This window comes from Pieris brassicae, chromosome 9, assembly GCF_905147105.1.
Source record: "Pieris brassicae chromosome 9, ilPieBrab1.1, whole genome shotgun sequence".
Classification (NCBI taxonomy): Eukaryota; Metazoa; Arthropoda; class Insecta; order Lepidoptera; family Pieridae; genus Pieris; species Pieris brassicae.
The window spans coordinates 14,044,333-14,064,481 of record NC_059673.1 but is presented as its reverse complement, the minus strand read 5'-3'; the positions used below and the strand labels follow the sequence as shown (position 1 = coordinate 14,064,481).

The window sequence follows — 20,149 nt, the reverse complement described above, 5'->3', positions numbered from 1 at the left end:
CTAAATCACATTTTTTTCTAAACTGACAGGTTGGTCAATTTAATAATCATAAAAGCTACTGTCATAAATTTTTGAGCAAACTGCATAAAATATGAACTTATAAATATAAGAGTTTGTTATAATTTTAACTAATTCTTTAAGTTTCCTTAAATAAACAATATATTTATGTACACATTTTTATTTTCTGAAGATAAGTAAGACATGAAGATGAGGATTAAAGTATATGCAGAAGAAAGAAATAGTTTGAAAATTAAACTAACTTGTATATAATTCATACACAATAGTTTGATGAATTTCCTCAGAACTTGCAAAAGCCACACACTATGACATTTACGGTCTGTGACAAGCCTTACTTAGATGAGCAGTATACGTCATCCCATATGCCAAACGTTTTGCGACTACAAATGAGCATTTACTTACTGTAAATGTAGGTAGATAGTACTTTGGCGCGAATTTCAAGGGCTAAGGTTCAGAGACAAATAAATAGGAACTAGGTCTCTTCTGTCAATTACTTGTCTGACTTTGACAGATGGTTATTAACATGTCTCTGAATCTTATCCTGAGACTCTGAAGACATGGCCATAACATGATTTCATGAGTATTTTTTATATGCATAATTTTTTTGAATATGTACAATTTCCAATTGTAACTGAGAATTGTATACTTATAAATTTTTTTGTTGTTTGAATTTTCCCAGTGAAATCACTTTGTGATGATATAAAATATAAAAATATATATTTCATAAAAATGATAACAATACTAATGTCAAACAATAAGAATTGGTCAAATCCATCAAATCCGTTCTTGTCAGATTTCCATATTATTCTAACAAAAAAGCTTTTTAAATACATGCGTTCAATGCAATTTTGATCGTAATTTGTGTAGAATATAGCAACATCAATATACCAACAGTTATTCGTTAGCTAAAGGAACCAAACACATCTATTTCATACTCTTAAATTAATCACTACAATCAATATACTACATACAGACTACATTACATTAAAATATTTCTAAAATAATTCGTGTACCAGTCAATGTGTGAGTTATGTTCAGTTTAAAATGCCAGATTATGTATCGACTATAGAAGTTACTATATTTTTCTAGAAATGAGAAAGTTTCTACACATCTAAACTTGTCTTTGAATCTCAACCAAAAAAGGATTCCAAAGGGTGCCTTCTACACAGTTTATGAAAAAATACTTTATATTAACAAACAAATTGTAGCTGTATTACCTATTGGTATGCTTGAGAGTATATATTGGTATATCTACGTAAATTTCATAAACTGTAAAGCAGATAAAATAAAATAAATAAATAATTAAGTTAAGACTTAGTGTGAATTGTATATCCTATACATTTTTGACATATGGGAGCCATATTTAGGTACACATTAGCCTCGACTCTGAATATATGTCAATACAAAAATATATGAATTTAAAGCTCTAAAAAGAGTTTATAATATAGAATTATTGATTTTGTATATTTATTACGTTTATACAATATTTTGAATCAATTAAGATATGATTATAAGTTACAAAAGATGTATTATTTTCTTAAAATCTGTACAAACCTAGTTCTTGATAATATATATAAATAATAATAAAAATTTTAAAAATTCATATGAAACAATATGATTTATATAAATTAAATTTAACTATTGTGATAAATATATATTTACATTACTCCAAGTGCGGAAAAACCATTGGGTTTTTGTTTGTATTAAAAACCCAAGTTAGTGGAGGTTCCACTTGAACATGAAAAACCTTTTTTCATGTTATCAAATATCGAAATGTGTTAGTTGAAGATCTATCAAAAGTACATTCTGTACAGGATTCGAACATTGTATATTTTACTATTTGCATACCAAAAACTAGTCAAATTAGAATTCTCACAAGTACTACTTTATCTGTCGACTTTAACCATAGGAAAACTACTTAGGACACTTTTACCTCAAATCGCTTATTATTTACAAATTTCCTGTTAATGGATAGTTGAACCAAGACAAAAACTCACATCATCGCTGGTCGGTAACACTTGCTTACAATAATTTCTATGGAAATTCACCGTTTTCTTCCCCTCATAAATTGGAGGGCTTTTTGCATTAAGGGTGCTTTTTTAGGTTTTACAAAGGGAGAGAGTGTTGTAACTGGGGTAGGTCTTCCGCCCTTCAGTACGTTGGGAGCAGTAGCCAATGCTGCTACTCTTGCTGCAGGGCTTGCAGTTGCAGCAAATGCTGTTCCGTGTTGCGCCTGTTGGAATATTGTTAGTTATATTGAGATAAGATTTGCAATAATAATAATATTAGCGTCACGATGATGTGCAGCGTTTTTTTCGAAGAAAAGGGAGAGAGCGAGAAAGGGCGAACGCAGCATGAAGCAAATAGCAATGGAGAGAGAGTAGAACGACAATAGATGCTATTTTTATAAGATATTTAGATAATGTTGAAACACGAACTTATATTGCATATTTAACTCATCATAATGCTTAGTCAATACAATACCAATAGAAATGTCGTCGAATAAAAATATCGAAGAAAGAAATTAAATTTATAATTTGTATTAATTTTCGACACTTAATATTTTAATGACAATTAAATTCATTAAATTCCTAACATATCTTCCTGTTTCGCTTCCTCTAAGTGGAAGAAATCTAAAGTTGGAGATTGGATATTAACAAGACTTAAAACCTAGTTTGACAAAGTTTCAATTCTGACATGACATGACATGTACAAACAGTACACACGCACTTTTTTTTTATAGTTACTGTAGTGATTCTTATATTCGTCACAATGTCAAATGTCATGAACCCCAGATGTGTATTTTTAAATTAATTATGAATGTAATATCACATGTAATACACATACTTGTTTTCTGGCAACACTTCGGGGTGGTTTGACAACTGTGTCAACGTACGCCATCTTTGTCTGTTTGATTGGCGCCTTTTTTGCTTCTTGAGCTATTTTTATATTCTCCGTCAAGGATTTCAGTTTGATTTCTTGCTCTTCTTGACAACGCTGTAAAATTAAATCAATAATTATGTTTTTAATACGAAAAAATGTATGCGAAAACATTCAGAAGATGTCGTCAATTTAAGTGCTCTTTAAATTTGGTTAGAGAAAAATTATCATTATTATATGTGTCAATTAATCTAAAATCGGCAGACATACTACGAAACTATAAAAAATATAATTCATAGGTATTCCTTACCATATACATCTCCCGCCACGTCTCCATCTCCATTCGTTTCTTATTCCTAAAATGCTTTTCACAGAACTTCTGCCATAAATGGTCAGTGTCCTCCATAAGATAGGGATTAAAGTGCTCCAACATAAAGAGCTGTTGGGGGGTCGCTCTATCCACAACTGGTTTCAATATCTCATATGGCACACCACCAGTATATTCCAGAGCTGAAATTATCAAAATTTATCAATATCAATACAGTAAATGTGAAAACCTAAAAACAAAGCCGTACAGTTTGTCCGCGAAATTCAAGAAATTTATCGAGACCCCGGAACAGACATCCTATATTAATAAAGTTCGCATAAAAAATATTTTTTTAAGTACAGTCATACCCCGGACTTACGCGATAGGTGGGACTGAGTGTTATCCGTGTAAGTCGAATTCGGGTAAGTCAGGGTACAATTTTGCATATAAAGACATACAAAGTATGTTTAATTGGGACTGGAGACTAAATAAAACAATAATTTAGGAAATAATTAGTATCTAATTCTAGATAATATGAGAAACTATATTAATAGAGTGTATAAACACAATCCGATTTTATTTTGATGTAGGTTTCATAAATTGTAACAAAGTCTTCTGACGAGTCAATGATTTTTTCTTCTCCCGTTATATCTCCTCGCATCTTAGTAATTTTTTTATTCCATGTTTTGTAACAAAAATGCGCTCTTCATTGGAGTCTATGCTTTTCAAAACTGGTAACCCTTTTTCAATCGAACTGAGGGTTCTGTCAAGTTTCCCTTGACCTTGACTGCGCGGCGTTCAAACAAACAACGAATAGATGAGAAAATTAAATCGCGTAAGTCTGTACAGCAAAAGCATTTTTTAGCATTTACTACATTTATTAGATAAAGTTGGTCGTCGGCGTACTTAAAAACCTACAACTCAAAGTATATTTTAACTCGAGACTGACAATTAAAACCTAGCTTAATTATCATCTAAAAAAATCAATGGTAACCCTATGATAGAACGTTCGCGGTGATTAAACGTATACACGAGCACACCGATGCGGAGTGTTCCCGTTTTAAAGATACTCCAGTTGTGTCGGTCATACGTCCCATCGGAATATTGAAGTAATGGAATAGAGAATGCAGTTGCGGCCGAGTCGGTCCGATATATGTAAAGATAGATCTTGTTTGCATTTACCAGTCCGTATTAAGAAGTCTGTTGGCTTAAAGGTCTCGTTAGGCCACCAGGCCATAAAATTATTAAAAAAACAAAAAAAAACCAGTCCGTACTTTTGCACATAGTATTGTATTTTGTCAAAATAGCTTTTACACATTAAGAAAAACACAATTTCAACGGATTAAAGCTATGTATTATTATTAAAAAAACTTATAATCATTTACATAATTCTAAATTTTATTCTTATTTTTTTCCGACGTTTCGCGTGCTTTTCAGCGTGCGTGGTCACGGTGACCATTAATCCATACTTTTTGAACAAAAGTGTTTTTCTTAATGTGTAAAAGCTATTTAAACAAAAGACAATACTTTGTGCAAGATAGAACATTATCGACAAGCGAATGGTAATTCCTTTCGCCAACATCAAGATAAAGGAATCTTAACTGGCTACTTGAATAAATTAACAAATCCTGGAACCCATTTGGACGTTATACGTTATAAGGAGATTATACAAAGATTCCAAATTAATCCATGAGATCAATCAGGATCACCTAAACCCTGTAAGTGTCCTTAGAAACTAGTGAGCGACTGTTAAATTAATTTGCGTTAAAATATATTTATTAATTAATGCTAGATTACTATCGAATAAAATAAAATGTAAAGATTCCATCCTATCTTGTGAAATATCCATTTATGTTCCTGTTTAAAATATTAGGGCTATTATAATTCGTAGTTCACTACTCACCATCAATATGCTCTTGAAGGACTTGAACACACATTTCATACAGCGAAGGTATTTTCCCTATCACTTTATTTCCAGAGTAAACTTTTGTTCTGAAAATAGACATATAATAATACTTTTTAATTTTATTCTTAATTTATCAATTTAAATTAAAACTCAATAAAAAATGTAAGTCGTCCGTTTTGGTTTACAATTTGATTCCGTTCTTGACTTGACTAGAAAAATCTGAACTATAACGAAATCGAATAGTAAATTAATATCGTATTTCGTTTAAGACAGTTGGGTTCTGAATTTACACCAGAGTTTTCGAACAAATTAAACAAAACATAAGAAATAAAGCGAGTTTATTTCTCCAAATGTTTGCATTCACAAACCTTTGCACGGTGCGGCAACGTCGCAATTGTCTATTTTACCGTAATTGTTTATAAAGCAGTATTTTGGTTTAATAATAAGATTAAAAATATATCTGTCTTGATAGTCAATCCATTAATTGCATATTGATTCACACATTTATAACGCAAGAAAACAAAAAAACATATAATTCTCTAATTATTAAGCGCAAACGTACTAATCTAAAATATTATATAGATTTTAAAGTTAATAAATTTTGACAGAAAATTAAAAAGATATAAAACAGTAGGTGTATAAAATAAGTCCATTTAAATACCTTTGGTTCTTCGAAGACATAACAGTACTTAAATCCATATCATCGAAATGTGGGAGAAACTTGGGAGGCGGTCTCGGCTTATAGTTCGGCGATATCTCTGGTAGAGCCGAAATTTCAATGTTCGGTAGAGGAGCCAATTTTGCATCGGGAGCCAGCAAAGAAGCCGGGCTGAGCTAGAAATGTAAACGATTTTATTGAAGTTGAAATTTAAAGGCGCTAATCTCATAACTACTGGGTATATATAAGTTATTTGACAATATTTTTAATACCATTACAGATTATTTATTAGTAACTATAGGTTCTATAGTTACTTCGAAATTCTTATCAAATACATATTCAAAATTTAAAGAATCCGCAAGCCGCTTTTTCAGACAAGATGGCGTCGTACCAGTCCTGTGACAAAGCATATGTCGGTAAATCAACAAGACGCAGTAATTAAATTAATAATTTTAAACATTCTTGAACACATCAAATATTTGATATCGCTAATTGAAAATGACAATATTGTTTGATTTCTATTATATCTAATGATAATTTACATAAGTCTAATAAGTAGAACAAGAACATATTAGTTAGTTAAATATTATACATAACACAAACATAATACTGTTTAAAAGAGCAAACCAACATTGAAATATCACAATATTAACAAAAAAATTGAAGATTAACTGTAAAGCTAAAGTAACAATGTAACGGCGACTATGCGTCGAGTTGTCTCTCTCCCTAAAATATAGCCAGGGGGCTGATGGCTGGCCATGCGTGATACTCGTGAACGGGTCTACTTGTGGTGACTGGTCGTACTTGAATTCGTGTATGCGGTGAGGTGAGGTTAGTTATTTTTGACTATGTATTTGCGTGTTGTTGTAAGTAAGTACATTCTCGTGGGAACAACGTGATCCTATTTCACCATGCCTCCCGCTGATGTCATGTGGAACATGGTGTGATGGTTGCAGCTCCTTACAAACGTTGTGTAATACAAAAAAACATGGCGATTAAAAAGAATGGCGAAGAGTTGATTGCCAGTTCTTCTTTTCCATGCTACGCTCTTGATTTGAGAACTGGCAGTAAATGTAAAATAGGAAGCATTTAATGTATATTTATTTTTTATTGACGTTCATAAGTGTACATTGTGTTACCTAAATGAATAAATTATTTTTGACTTTGACTAACATGCCATACAAACCCTGATTTCGATTTCCAACAAAACATTGTTTCAGGCAAATATGACTAAACTGAAGGTGGTGAAATTTGTCTTTACAAAGTAACTGACTTGGGAGATTTAATTTTATACCTCATGTCCAAATTATGATTAAAGCCGGACTGTAAATGTAAAATGTACTTACATCGCCATTAAAGGAACTAGGAGAGTGAGTTTCTTTGATTTGTTTCTTTTTCGATTTCACTGGACTCACCATGCCAAGGGCCTCAGCGAAACTGGCACCTGCAAACATATGTAAAACAATGATTGTTTTTTATTTACAAAATTAATATAAATAAATATTTGATAATGTCACTCAAAACTTCAATCTAGTTTCACTTGACATTAATTTCTTCAATTTGAAGTTTATGACAGTGCTCAAGTACGTGAGCTCAGAGGCTGTGACTTGAGATCTAAGAATGCAGCCTTAATATTTGTATTAAGTCTTTGAATTTTGAACTTTTGCAACATTGCCAGGACTTACTAAATGATCTACATTTTATCTACCTACTTTAATCTATCTTGAAACCAATAATTTCCTATTTAGACTGAATTATCAGACATTAAAATGTACAATAAGACATCATGAGCCAATATTGACATAGTCAATTGGTCTATAATACAATTTTCAGAAAAATTGCAAACCAGGCAGCGCTAAATTCGGCACATATAATTATTATATATATGTATCGCAGCCAACTAGCTTAATTAGCCGTTCAATTAACAGCCTAGCCTTTTAACTAAATGGCGCCGTTTAACTAACGGCCTGAAATATATTCAGCCGTACAGCCATAAATATAATTTACGGGCTGGCTAATGTTTAAGCCATTCGTACGATACAGTCATAATTTGGCATAAATAAAAAAGATGAAACATGGCATTAAAAAATATTTGTTTTAAAATTTAATTGCTTAAGTCAAATTCATATTATTATTGTCACTACATTCTTCAACTGTACTTGTTGTTTCTCATAAAACTTTGTAAAACATCATCAAAGTTGTTCTTTGCCGACGCCATATTGAAAGAAGAGTTTCGTTACGAGTTTGACAGTTGCACAAAGTGGAATTAAATTTAATTTAACAGGTTAGGCAAGTAATGAAACGTCATCCATCCAAGTCATTTGCCTAGCCGTTCGATCAAGTGGCTGACCATCTTTCAGGCCACTAGTTAAAAGGCTAGGCTGTTCATTGAACGGCTAATTGAGATAGTTGGCTGCATACATACATAATCATAAACAGTGATACATAATCATAAAATAAAATTATAACATCAGCACATTTATATGTTACAAATCAAAATAAACAATTGTAATAAGTCTGATAAATATTAAAGATTAATTTCATACCTGATTCACAGCCAATGCCATCACTATCACCATTACTTTCATCAATTTTTTTCTTTGGTATATCATTATTTTTACTACTAGACTTATGTTTATCTTTTCGACTACAGTCACTCCGACTGCTGTCACTTTTATCACTTTTAGACTTCTTTCTATCTTTAGTTACATCACTTGATGATGATCTCTTATCCTTATGGTCTCTATCTTTAGAGGAACTAGATTTATCTTTTGATTTTTCTTGATGTCTGTCTTTATTTTTTTCTTTTGATTCATGTTTTTCCTTACTAGACCTATGCTTGTCCTTTTCAGAATGTTTATCTGATTTACTTGTAGATTTCTCCCTCTTTTCTTCACTTGATTTATGTTTGTCTGGATTGTGTTTTGTGGATTCAGAATGTTTCTTATCTTTATCTGGTCTTTTCTCTTTCTCAGATAGCCTCTCTTTTTCATGCAACTTACTTTTACTTGACTTATCTTTTTCATCTTTATGGTTATTAGATTTGCTGTGTTTGCTTGATGATTCTTTAGGTTTTTCTTTTTCTGAGGGTGTTTCCTTCTGTAGGCGATCTTTCTCAAAGGACCTTTCCTTTTTTTCTTTAATTTGGTCCCTTTCTTTTGTTTCTTTTGAACTGTGTCTATATGAGGTTTGAGATCTATCCTTTGATGAAGAGTGTTTAGAACTTTCAGTACTATATTTATAATGTTTTTCCAACAACTTGTCCTTGTCAGAGCCTGATGAACTTTTATTTCTATGACTATGGCTGCTAGAATCTTTACTTGGAGGAGATTTATATTGGTCTATTTTTTCTTCTTTGATTTTTTTATACTCAACTTTTTCAGTATCTGTTGAATTTGATGTGTCACTGTCACTGCCTGACTCCGAGGATTCTTCACTTTCACTTTCAGATTTATCGGACTTAGGTTCTGTTTTAATTTTATAACTATTTTCTTTGTTTTGACTATGTTTGGACTTTTTACCATCTGGCTCATCTTCCTGAAATGATACATTCAAATTATGTATGTATCACATTTTATACAACATACATAAAATTTGTAATACTAACCTCACTACTATGATATTTTCTCTTATTGCGATTGTGGTCACCATTCATGTGTCTATGTGATTTATCCTCTTGTTTTGCCTCAGTTTCATATTTTTCTTGTTTAGTTTTTGATTTATGGTTGCCATTTGAATTTCCATCATCATGGCCATTGTATTTTGATGCTAGTTCAATAAAAAAGAAAATTCAATTGCAATAGTTTAATTTAATTATAAAAGATCTGTTTCATTGTATACTTGCTATAAAATATATTACTGTAAATATCTTATTTTTAAAAATCAATATACACATACTAAATACTAAACATAATATTTTAACACATATAAATTAAAATCTATGTATACTATAAATCAAGGAGAAAGCATAAAACAAACATACATGCATTGATTTATTAAATGTTATAACTAAAAGAGTTAATTTTTCACATGAACATTAGGATTTTTCAAGCTCACTTTCATTATTATCTGTTTCCTGGTCACTCTCTTCAGAAGCAACCATTAGCTTCCATTTGTATACAAGTGCTCTGGCAGCCTGGCCAACATCTCCAGGTTCTTTACGAAGAGCATTAACAGTTCGGCCCACACCAGTTTCTTGAAGGTGCTGCACTGTTACACTAAGGTGAAACAACTTATCTATGCACTTTAAAATCTGCAACAGTAATGGGCACTCTTACAATACTGAAAATGTATACATTGTATAAACAAATAGACTCATAATTTGCTATCAATGACAGGTAAAACCTGACAAAGCAGAGGATATAAAAGTGCATATGGAATTTCATGATTTGAAAACCATTGTGGCTGAAGGGCCAACATATGTTCTTAAAACAACAGAATTATTTAAAAATGTGGCCATGATATATTCCAGATATTGCGCAGTTAGTAGGTATCTATAATCTAATATCAACAAGGCGTACGTAAACGAAGGGAAAGATTTTTTAGGCTCCTCAATCATAACAGCCGAATAAACAATTCATGGCATTGGGTTTCCAAAGAAATCATTCCAGGTATTGTTATAATAAAACGTATAATGCAGTTGTTTTAGTTTTAGTTATGCAAAAAAAATTTAAAGATTGCAAAGTTACGAAATAATCAAACCGAGACCCACGGGACTTATTCAATTGATTGTTTTGTACTTACTTTCTGTTCATCATTGCAATATTTTTCAATAGCATGTTGATAGTGTTTAATTAAATCTAGTACAGACGCCATAACACAAAATATACTTTAACGTAAGAACAACTTTTTTTTTATGAAAAGTTTACTGCCAGCTGGTAAACGGGCACCATTTTTATAAATTAGGTACACATGTTTGACGTCTTGTTTTGTGACGTATCACTGTAAGCATTATACTCTATAGTCTTTGTATCACCTAATAATAATTGTACATTATACAAATTTTACATCGGTCCTTATGGTACGTAGTGTTAAATATAATTTGGTCTCTTTCTGTCTTCATTCTATTTTCGCAACAAAAAAAAACATATTTTAGGTACGTGCCCAAATCAAAGTAATAGTCACAAACTTGTATGAGATTTTGGCTGTTTTACTATGAAAATAAAAACAAATCAGACTTCCATTTAATTACCATATAACCAGTTGAAAATACGTGACTGTTTATTTGAATGTTGTATAGTGACTTGTGGTGCGAGAAACTAACCGAGATGAGATTAGTTAACCCGTTTTTAGCATGAGAGCAATAAAATCATTCTCATTCATGTCAAACTATGTAGTTTGTGTAATTAAAATGTTGATTGATCATGTAAAAAAACAAAAGTTTTATGTATTTTTTTCATGAAATTGTGCTTACACATTAAATATAGTAGTGTTCTGTTAAAATAATGATGTATAAAGCATTTGTCAGTGCATGTAACTGGCACGTATACAGCTTGTAATAAATAGTATTAACATTCATATTGCTAGTAGAACGGCTTCCCATCTCTTACATTTGTACAAAATTAAGTGAAGAAAGAGGTATTTTTTTAAATAATTTATTCTTATTTTTTTATATAACAGATGCTCACCCGATGTTAAGTATTACCGCAACCCATGGACACTCACATTGGCAAATGGCTCGCAAATGCATTGCCGGCTTTTTAAGAATTGGTACGCTCTTTTCATGATGTCGAATTGATTCAGAAATTCTTCAGTGGGAAGCCATGGTGTGCGGTAATAACTGCCTTAAAAATGCTCAGTTGTGGGACGACGACTAACAAAGACGACCCTTCAATTAGTATTATTAAGTATGTACTATTGTACTGTACCCAAAAATATAACATAAGAAACATAAGTATAAATCTAGTTACTAAACAATAATATTAGAATAAAGTTAACTCTCACAGATCACAAATCATTCTCCACTCAACAGCTCTATGATTGTATTCTTACTATGTTTCAACGGTAATAGAATATTTAAATGTCCTTTGTATTTTAACTTGTATTTTATTTTGAATCTGTATTTTTGCAATGTTTTTTTTGAATTTTTATTACGTATACAGTAAAATTTATATTATTTTTATTGAATCTATTAGGTTAATATTGTATCCAAGTTACAATTATAAAATCGTAACTTTTTTTACGCCATGATTTGTTTACGGTTAACTCGATTTTAAAAAATGTACAGTATGTAAAACATGACCTGCCAGTCTACTTATAAAAGCCCTTTAAGTAAACTAAACTACCCTTCTAATGCACAAATTTCTTTTGGTACAACTCTACCCACTTAGTTTAATAATTTATATTTCTTCAGGTCATATATGATAGTCCAAAATTAAATGTTAGATGCATGGTGAAAAATTTTCTAATTTAAAGATCTACGATATAAAAAATATAAATTAACGTAGTTTTGGACCTTCTGAAAACACCCGGTTATGAAATCATAATGATTACCTATAATATATAAAAAATACATTAATTTGCATTCTCTACCTCCTCATGTCTTAGGCAGAAATATAATACTTACACATCCACAGACTTTGTGTAAATGTATGTGCAAATGCTGAACCAGCATTGAGTAAAGTGGATTTCCATAAGTTCTTTGAACTTGATCAGATAATGAGAGGCCACATTAGTCTCAAGTCATGGAGATAATTAAAAGCACAGATAGGAAATTGATATTTTATGAAAAACCAAAATTTAATTAATTTTTTCTTGGGAAATATAGATTCATTTTACTTCTTCAAATGTATAATTAAGTTTAAATATGGTAAAAATAATTGTGAATATCACAGAGGCAGTTTCAAATTAATACTTTTTAAAATGTATGAACATTCAATTGTTTCATAATCATACTACTAAGTAATATTATCTTGATATTTACATGATCTTGAGATAAATCTTAAGAAATCAGAGTGCATCGGTTTAAATTATTTCAACAACAAATTATTACAAAAACGAAGTACAGGAACCAGTTAGTTGCAGCCACCACCGCTCCAGCAGCAACAAGTATATTATTGTATAAAATTTATATAAATAATAGAAGAAATTATGAAAATAAAGATTCAGATTTTAATCAGATTGCCACTTTTATAGAAAACATTAAACATATGTTTTATTAATAATATTATGTATATATTTTTTAAAATTAAGTATTGTATTTACTTTAATTATCATTGTTAATAACTAAAAATTGTATGAAGAGAAGATTATAATGGAGTCGTAGTACCCACAAAACGTAAAGTCGATTATTGTAATAGTAGGTAGCTAATAACGACTATTACCTATGCCTAGAAAAAAAAACTAAATTTTCTCATACATCCCAGTAAACATGACAACAAACAATAATCGCTTAGCTTCCTTGCGTTCCCTATAATTTCCTTATTCGTAAAACACTATATTTTGAACTCCGACACCGTTTTACATAATCTTCTATGAACTGTGGATAAAGCCATTATTTTCGCTCGAGATAAGTCTGTTATAGGTGTGAAGAGTATCAAACTTACATTGTAACAAATTATAAGTATAGAGATAGTGATATAGCGGAAATAAAAAATTACTGGGTATATTCGTTTTCAGTAATTTCATTCAGTAGGTGTAATAAAAATAACACAAAGAATTTATTGTAAAATCACCTGTACAAAAATTGCAATTGTAAAATAACCACCGTGAGTACTTTGCTTTAAAAGTACAAAAGGCGTTAATTTAAAAGTTTTTTTTCTTAAGACATAAATATATATTGCAATACAAATTATTTTAGTACTGCTTGTATGTGTTATACGACGTGTGAATATTAAATAAATCTTAAAGACAAAGCAACTGTAAAGGCGAAAGCTAGGTACTCTATCACCTTTCACGAAGCCTCTAATGTGATGCCTCTAAACTAGAAGTCCAAATTACCCAGTTGAGAGTACTTAGCGTGTCACATACAGTGAAATATGACTTAATGTTAGTATGGAAAGGGACGCGTTCATGCATTTCTAAGTATGCTGCCATTTTCTACAACTAGATTGTTATCACAGAGATCACGCTAACAAGTCGACATGAGCAGGTAGCTCGTAGGCCAATTGAATGGACTGCGGAAGTTTGCGACAGTAATCTGCCCGAGTCGCGCCCACAAATCGAGATATTCACTTGTATGCTAATGGAAGCCCATATAGCTGATGTGATAATACGAAATGGGCTCCATATACAGTGATACGAATTGTAGATACCAGATACACGTGTTGATAAGGGCGATTGTCGGTACTCGTAATAGAGACAAAGGGACAGGTCGACATTGCAAGCTCTATACTTGTAACAATACCATTCTATAATAACGTTATTGCCACAAATTCCAATGTGAACTCGTGCACAAATTGTGTGGCTAGGAATATTGAAATCGATATTAGCAATGCGCAATAATAATTTTATTTTGCATAAATGCATATTTATATAGTCGTACAAAATTATAATCTAAATTACAGCTTCGCAGCTTGTTCGCTATACATTCATAAACCGATTTTCACAAAGTTCAAAGAATTAATAATATCAATGTTGAATAATAGAAGGCGTACGTGCGTGATCAATTTATTATCTACTAGTAGGTCAGCAGACTAAAGATTATTTAAGGGTTCAGAAGGGTTAACCAATTTGTTAAAAGGTCAACCTGTTCGATTACGGTTCTCATCGATTCGAACTCCTCGGACCTGAGACCGCTATACAATCTGTCGTTTCATGCGTCCGCATAAACTTGTATCCGGGAAAGTAATGAGTGGTGTGGTAGTATAATTCAAAAATTTTCATTACCCACCAACAACATTTGATTCGTAATATTAATAATGAAGATGTTTACTGAGGGTAACATTAGTCAAGTATGTTTATGCCATAGATTAATATTATTAGTAGATACCAATTTAAATACACTAGGTATATCGTTTTTTTGTAATTAATGTACATCTTATTAAATTCTAACTGAAGTTGTGCCTGACCTATCGGGTCCGATACTTAGTCTGTGCGAAAATTGTATTGAATCTATAATTTGGTTACCGACTCTGGTTGTCTATGCCGGGTATGGTTAAATTTCATACGGTATTTGGTTGTTGTTATCCCTAGAAAGGGTGCGGTTAGGACTAAGACAGAAAACAAAAAACTTTTAGCCCTGCAATATGTTTTGTGAAGAATACTTGAAGCTTAAAAAAATCTTTCAGAGAGTCTTGAGAAAAACTGATTTTTGAGTTCTGTTAAATATATATATATATTAGATAATAAGTAATCTAAGTGCTAGTAATTATAGTCATTTTAGTTTTTTGCGTATTAATAAAGGTTCTAAGACTAAGTTGGAGGAGATACCTGATTGGCTAGAACCAATTATTACTTGTTAAAATCAATACAAGTATTTCCTGTTCATATGTACAACACACATATATGTTCAAAGGCCCTCTAGGCTATTGCAGCCTTCACTGACTTTTGGCTTGGCTTTTCTCTCTATCGCTTAAGATTTTCCACTCACACATCTTTTGAGCCTATTTTCTCCACAGTTGGAAACCCATGAACATTTTGAGGACTCGGGTTAATAAAAGGATTTTATAAGTTAATATTCGAGAATTGCATCTTATGACATCTTATCTTATCTTATAAAAGTTACTAAGCTAGACCTTCATCACCCGGTCATTTGTATCGTGGAAAACCCCGTAGATTTTTTGTCATAGTTTCTCAAGAGATAAACTTACGGATTATATAGATATAAAGGAAGTCAATACACTTGACTTGAATACTTATAATCTATTACATGTCTTCATTTCATGTAGTTTAAAATGTAATTAATCTTCTAACGTTATTAATGATATTAGTAATTGGATATTAATGAATGTGAATGCGCGTTTCCTACAAGAAACGTTCAACTACAATTGTATGTTCATATGGGATCATTAGCTTTTTTGGCATATTAGAGGCCTTGTTTCTTTCATTTTATAAAGAGAATTAAAAATTAATTGAGAAATCCATTATTATTCCATGCAAATAGCTTTTATGGATCCACTTGCTCGCATCGTGAGGGAATCGGCTATTTTAAAGTCAAAATTAATTGCATGTATCAGACTTAAACCGATCACCAAATTAAATTGATTTAAAAAGTCTGTTCCCTTGGTGCTTACGGGATTCTCAATGTAATTGAACTTTTAATAAATGAATAACTAATATACATGTCATCCTTACAAAAATAAAGGAAATAAAGTATTACGTTTACAATAGTACACATAAATTATTTGCGTATGATTTTACAAAGGTACTCTTATGTTCATTGATCAATAATATGACAGCTATTGCAAATCATATTTAGCACCCTGATTGATGCTTGTATACGTTATGCAATAATAGTATTATTATTTCTCAATGCAAATAAACGTTATTTGTAGTTCCTCACTTCAATTACGAGATTATGATTAGAAATTAACTCTATTTTGCACTCGAAGGCATCCCTATTCATGAATCGGATTCGAGCTTCATTACAACGCATTCACAGTGATCGATGTCCTGTCCGGGATTGAGTTATACAATTCTAACAATATATTACTTACTTCCTTTAGTGTTCTACGTCATAGGCTAATGATGAGTTCATGTATTAAGAACAGCCTTAGGGCTTTGAAAGTTTTCTCGTTTCACAGACAAACGGGCTGATTGGTGGACTACTTTGGTCTAAAATGTTTCAAGTAATTAAATTACGATTTCTTTGAAATGCTAATTTTAATATCTTTCGAGTCACTGTAGCTGATATGGCTAATATTTTAAGCAATCTTGTTTTAAGGCTAAATTTAAAAATTGAGTCGGGTTTGTCCGAACGCTGGAACTAAATGTTGTATTTGTCTCCGTCCCAAATAACTACTAGAAGCATTGGAAAATTGACGAATAAAACACAAAAATGCGATACAAAATGTTTATCGGTTTCGCTGTCAAACATTTAATGTTCATCACGATGCGGTAAACTCTTCCCTCAAATTAAAGGACGTGCCTACATTACAATGAGAGAATATAAGATTCAATTATATTAAACAATGTAGAATGGATCTCGGTATTGAAAAATGGATTACATATATATTCGTGGTTTTTAGGAAATCATAACAACCTACCGATAAAATAATTCGCTTTATGTAACAAAACTTCTAGGTACATTAAAATTTCATGACACCCATCCGTTTCTATTACCCAATGCAAATTAGTAAAATTGAGCAATTGCTATGTATAGCTTTTCGAAGTTATTACTTGGAAGATAACAGCTTTGACAGGCTCGTAAATACGTAAGGGATTTCTGGAACGAAGCAATTTAGCAAGAACTAAGTTCAATTGTAATTTTCATTACCCATTCGAGGTTCTCTAATTAGCTGGGATGCTTATTACTATTAAACGGCTGGCTCACGATTTGTCGATTTACTTCAAATCAGTTGTGGTTTCGTCTTGATAAGCTGGACATTAGTCAAGACCTTTGCTAACTAGCAGGATGTATACATTCCGGGATCACTTAGGTAAACATCGTTAGATATATTGATATAAATTATAAGGATTTGAAAACAACTTTATTTGTAACTATTTTTTTGAGTGTAAAAAAAATATATTAAAGTTATCGTTATTTCGTTCGCTTTTGTGATTCCAATTTTGAACATTTCGATCATTGTAGTTTATAGGAGGCCATGATGCGAAAAAACTGCGATTCTATTTACAACCTAAATTAATGATCATCTAAACTGGATGGTTTTAACAAAGCTCATAGTAAGCACAGCCCAGTAGGTACATACATTAAATTTAAAGGGATCTGTTATCATGACTTAGAATATACTAACAATACTGCATTGTAATATATCTCTAGGAATGATTTAATAAAGTATCTAAAAGATTTTGAATGAATTTCAATAAGTGCTATTGGTACTTGCTCTGAATAGGCTGCGGAAGCTATGGACGATAAATGCCGTATAGGAACATTATGGCTTGGCATGACATTATTCCAACGACAAAGGAATTAAAGAATTACTTAAAATTGCGACTTACTGATGCTGGTATCCTAAATAGAGTTAAAGAGAGAGGGATTTGAGTTTTATAAGGAAGTGGTCTTTGGTAATACAAAAATGTTGTTCCGTTGTTGCAGTAAGGAATAGTTATATATGTATCAAAGTCAAAATCATTTATTCATAGAGGTAACACAATAAATAACACAAAACACAAAAGAAATAAATAAATGCTTCTAATTTTACATTTACTACTAGTTCTCAAATCTGAGAACTGGATATTCCTGTAGCGGAAAAAATTATAACACTAATAAACATTCCTTATTATATAATAGATTTGTAAGACTTTAAACAGGTTTTCCTACATTTTATAATATCTATAAGCCTTACCTTTAGACAATATACCACCTGAAATTTGCAGCACCAATGACCATGCATCGTGACTTTCTAACACTGTAACTGGCGCATTGGCTAACGGATTTTCATTCACCATTTGCACTGGTATTATTGTTTTCGTTCACTTATTGATCTCCATTTGCGAAAACCGATTGATTGAGGTTGTGGTGATGCGGTCTTTATATTGAAAGCTTAAATAGAATACGGTTTTTGATATAAATACACTTGATTACCGATTGTAATAAATAGCGTTGTATGTATATTGTGACAACGTCTTTGACTACAAATATATATGTTAACATACGGGCCACAGAGCAATCACATTTCTGTCGGTTTCAATGATAATTCATTGTAAGTACGTGAATGTATCTCGGTAACCCCGAAACAAATTCTAGGGCTTATAATTTTTAAAAATACCTATCTTTTTTCAATTATTTACACTTAATAATAACATTGGCATTTAGTTACTGCCGCAATTCGTACCGGCTTTTCTTGGAAGAACTCACTTTCCAATCGAATTAAAACATGTTTGGTTCGAAAGCGCATTCTAAAAAAAATTATTTTAAAGAAGTTTGCTTTAAACGTCTTTGAAACAAACAATTGACTTTAGAAAGCGGTTCTGGGATGCTTTTAATGAAAACATCCTTATTTAATAGCGGAGAACATAAACTTTGTAGACACTCAATGAGCCGTATGAACACCGTCTAAATCTAAAATATTTTTTAAGATTTCACATCCAATTTGTTTCTAGATTGATGCAAATGCAAAAAATCTATTTACTGTTACTTGTTTCGTTTAATAAGTAGTCGGGGTTGAAATCAGATAGGACTGTCCATTAGAAGAAAACAACACACCTGTAATGATGTACCAACATCCGTCAAGATGTTATCGGTAACACTATGAGGCATGACTTGGCGGATCGCACCTCACAATTTGTATAACATATTTGGCAAAATGCTTATTACAATAGGTGTAATTTAACTTACTTAAAAATGCATTAAATATTAACCGTTATTCATGTGAACGGTAACTGAAATGTTTTCTGTGTATTTAAGTTCGAATTTATGTCCGTTTTAAGGCCGAAGCGTTATTAGGCCTTTATTAAGGAAGCGTTATATAATGACGACAACTAGCAAGGATGTTTTAATACGAATTTTTAGGGTTTTCTATATTGTATAAAATTTATAAAGTTACGTATGCACAACGCACTTCTAAGCACATAAATTTTAGTTTTTCTCAATGGTAATGCGCTGGACACACAATGCCAGAAAGCTCGCGAGTGCGGCGTTGGAAACCAAAGAAAATTCATTCATTTTAATTTCAACACGCTCTGACTCATAGTGCAATATTTTTCATGTTACTATTGAAATTATACTACTTTTGGAGCGTTAATGAAAAATAATGAGAGTAAATTTTACGTCGTTTATTTTCTATTGTTAGTATCGTTTTTTCTACAAACGTTGAATAAGGCAAAAGATAAAAAAATTAAAAAGATTTTTATCTTGTTACGCCAAAGAAGCATAACTGTTTTCATACGTATATTACGAACGATATGATTAAACAAACAGCTTGTGAAATACATACTAAGTCTAATATATGTGAATCATTGGTATTAAAGGGTATTTGTGCTAGTAACATATTCAGACTAATTGATCGAGTTATATGCGACGGATCATTAGGACGTGCGCGTTGTCTGACTGGCATGGCTAAAATACGACAGCGACACATTTAATCCGATCAACGACCTTCGTTGACAACTATATATTAGTATTTTTTGCTCATTTTATTCTAAATGGAAATTGACGATTATCCCTCCAACTTAAACCTATTTTTGTCTCCTTAGAGATCGCAGCAAAAACTGAAGGTGCCTTAAAATTATGGCCGATGTATCTCTAGTTATTGTGTGTGGATCTGCTGGAAGCATAACTTGTGGAATTTCGTAACATTTTTTCGTGATATGTGTGCAATTA

At 31.5% G+C, this 20,149-nt stretch overlaps 1 protein-coding gene across 1 annotated transcript; it reads right to left on the bottom strand.

The window, feature by feature from the left end:
* Positions 1 to 6: 6 nt before the first annotated feature.
* Positions 7 to 10,702, bottom strand: LOC123714383 (transcription elongation factor B polypeptide 3). Its single transcript, XM_045668619.1, has 10 exons — positions 10,513 to 10,702; positions 9,826 to 10,021; positions 9,377 to 9,537; positions 8,316 to 9,306; positions 7,116 to 7,213; positions 5,773 to 5,945; positions 5,109 to 5,197; positions 3,209 to 3,408; positions 2,866 to 3,015; positions 7 to 2,251 (listed from the first exon to the last, which is right to left on the bottom strand). The coding sequence occupies exons 1-10, from the start codon at positions 10,582 to 10,584 to the stop codon at positions 2,063 to 2,065; spliced, it is 2,319 nt and encodes a 772-aa protein (XP_045524575.1). The 5' UTR covers positions 10,585 to 10,702; the 3' UTR covers positions 7 to 2,062.
* Positions 10,703 to 20,149: the final 9,447 nt, after the last annotated feature.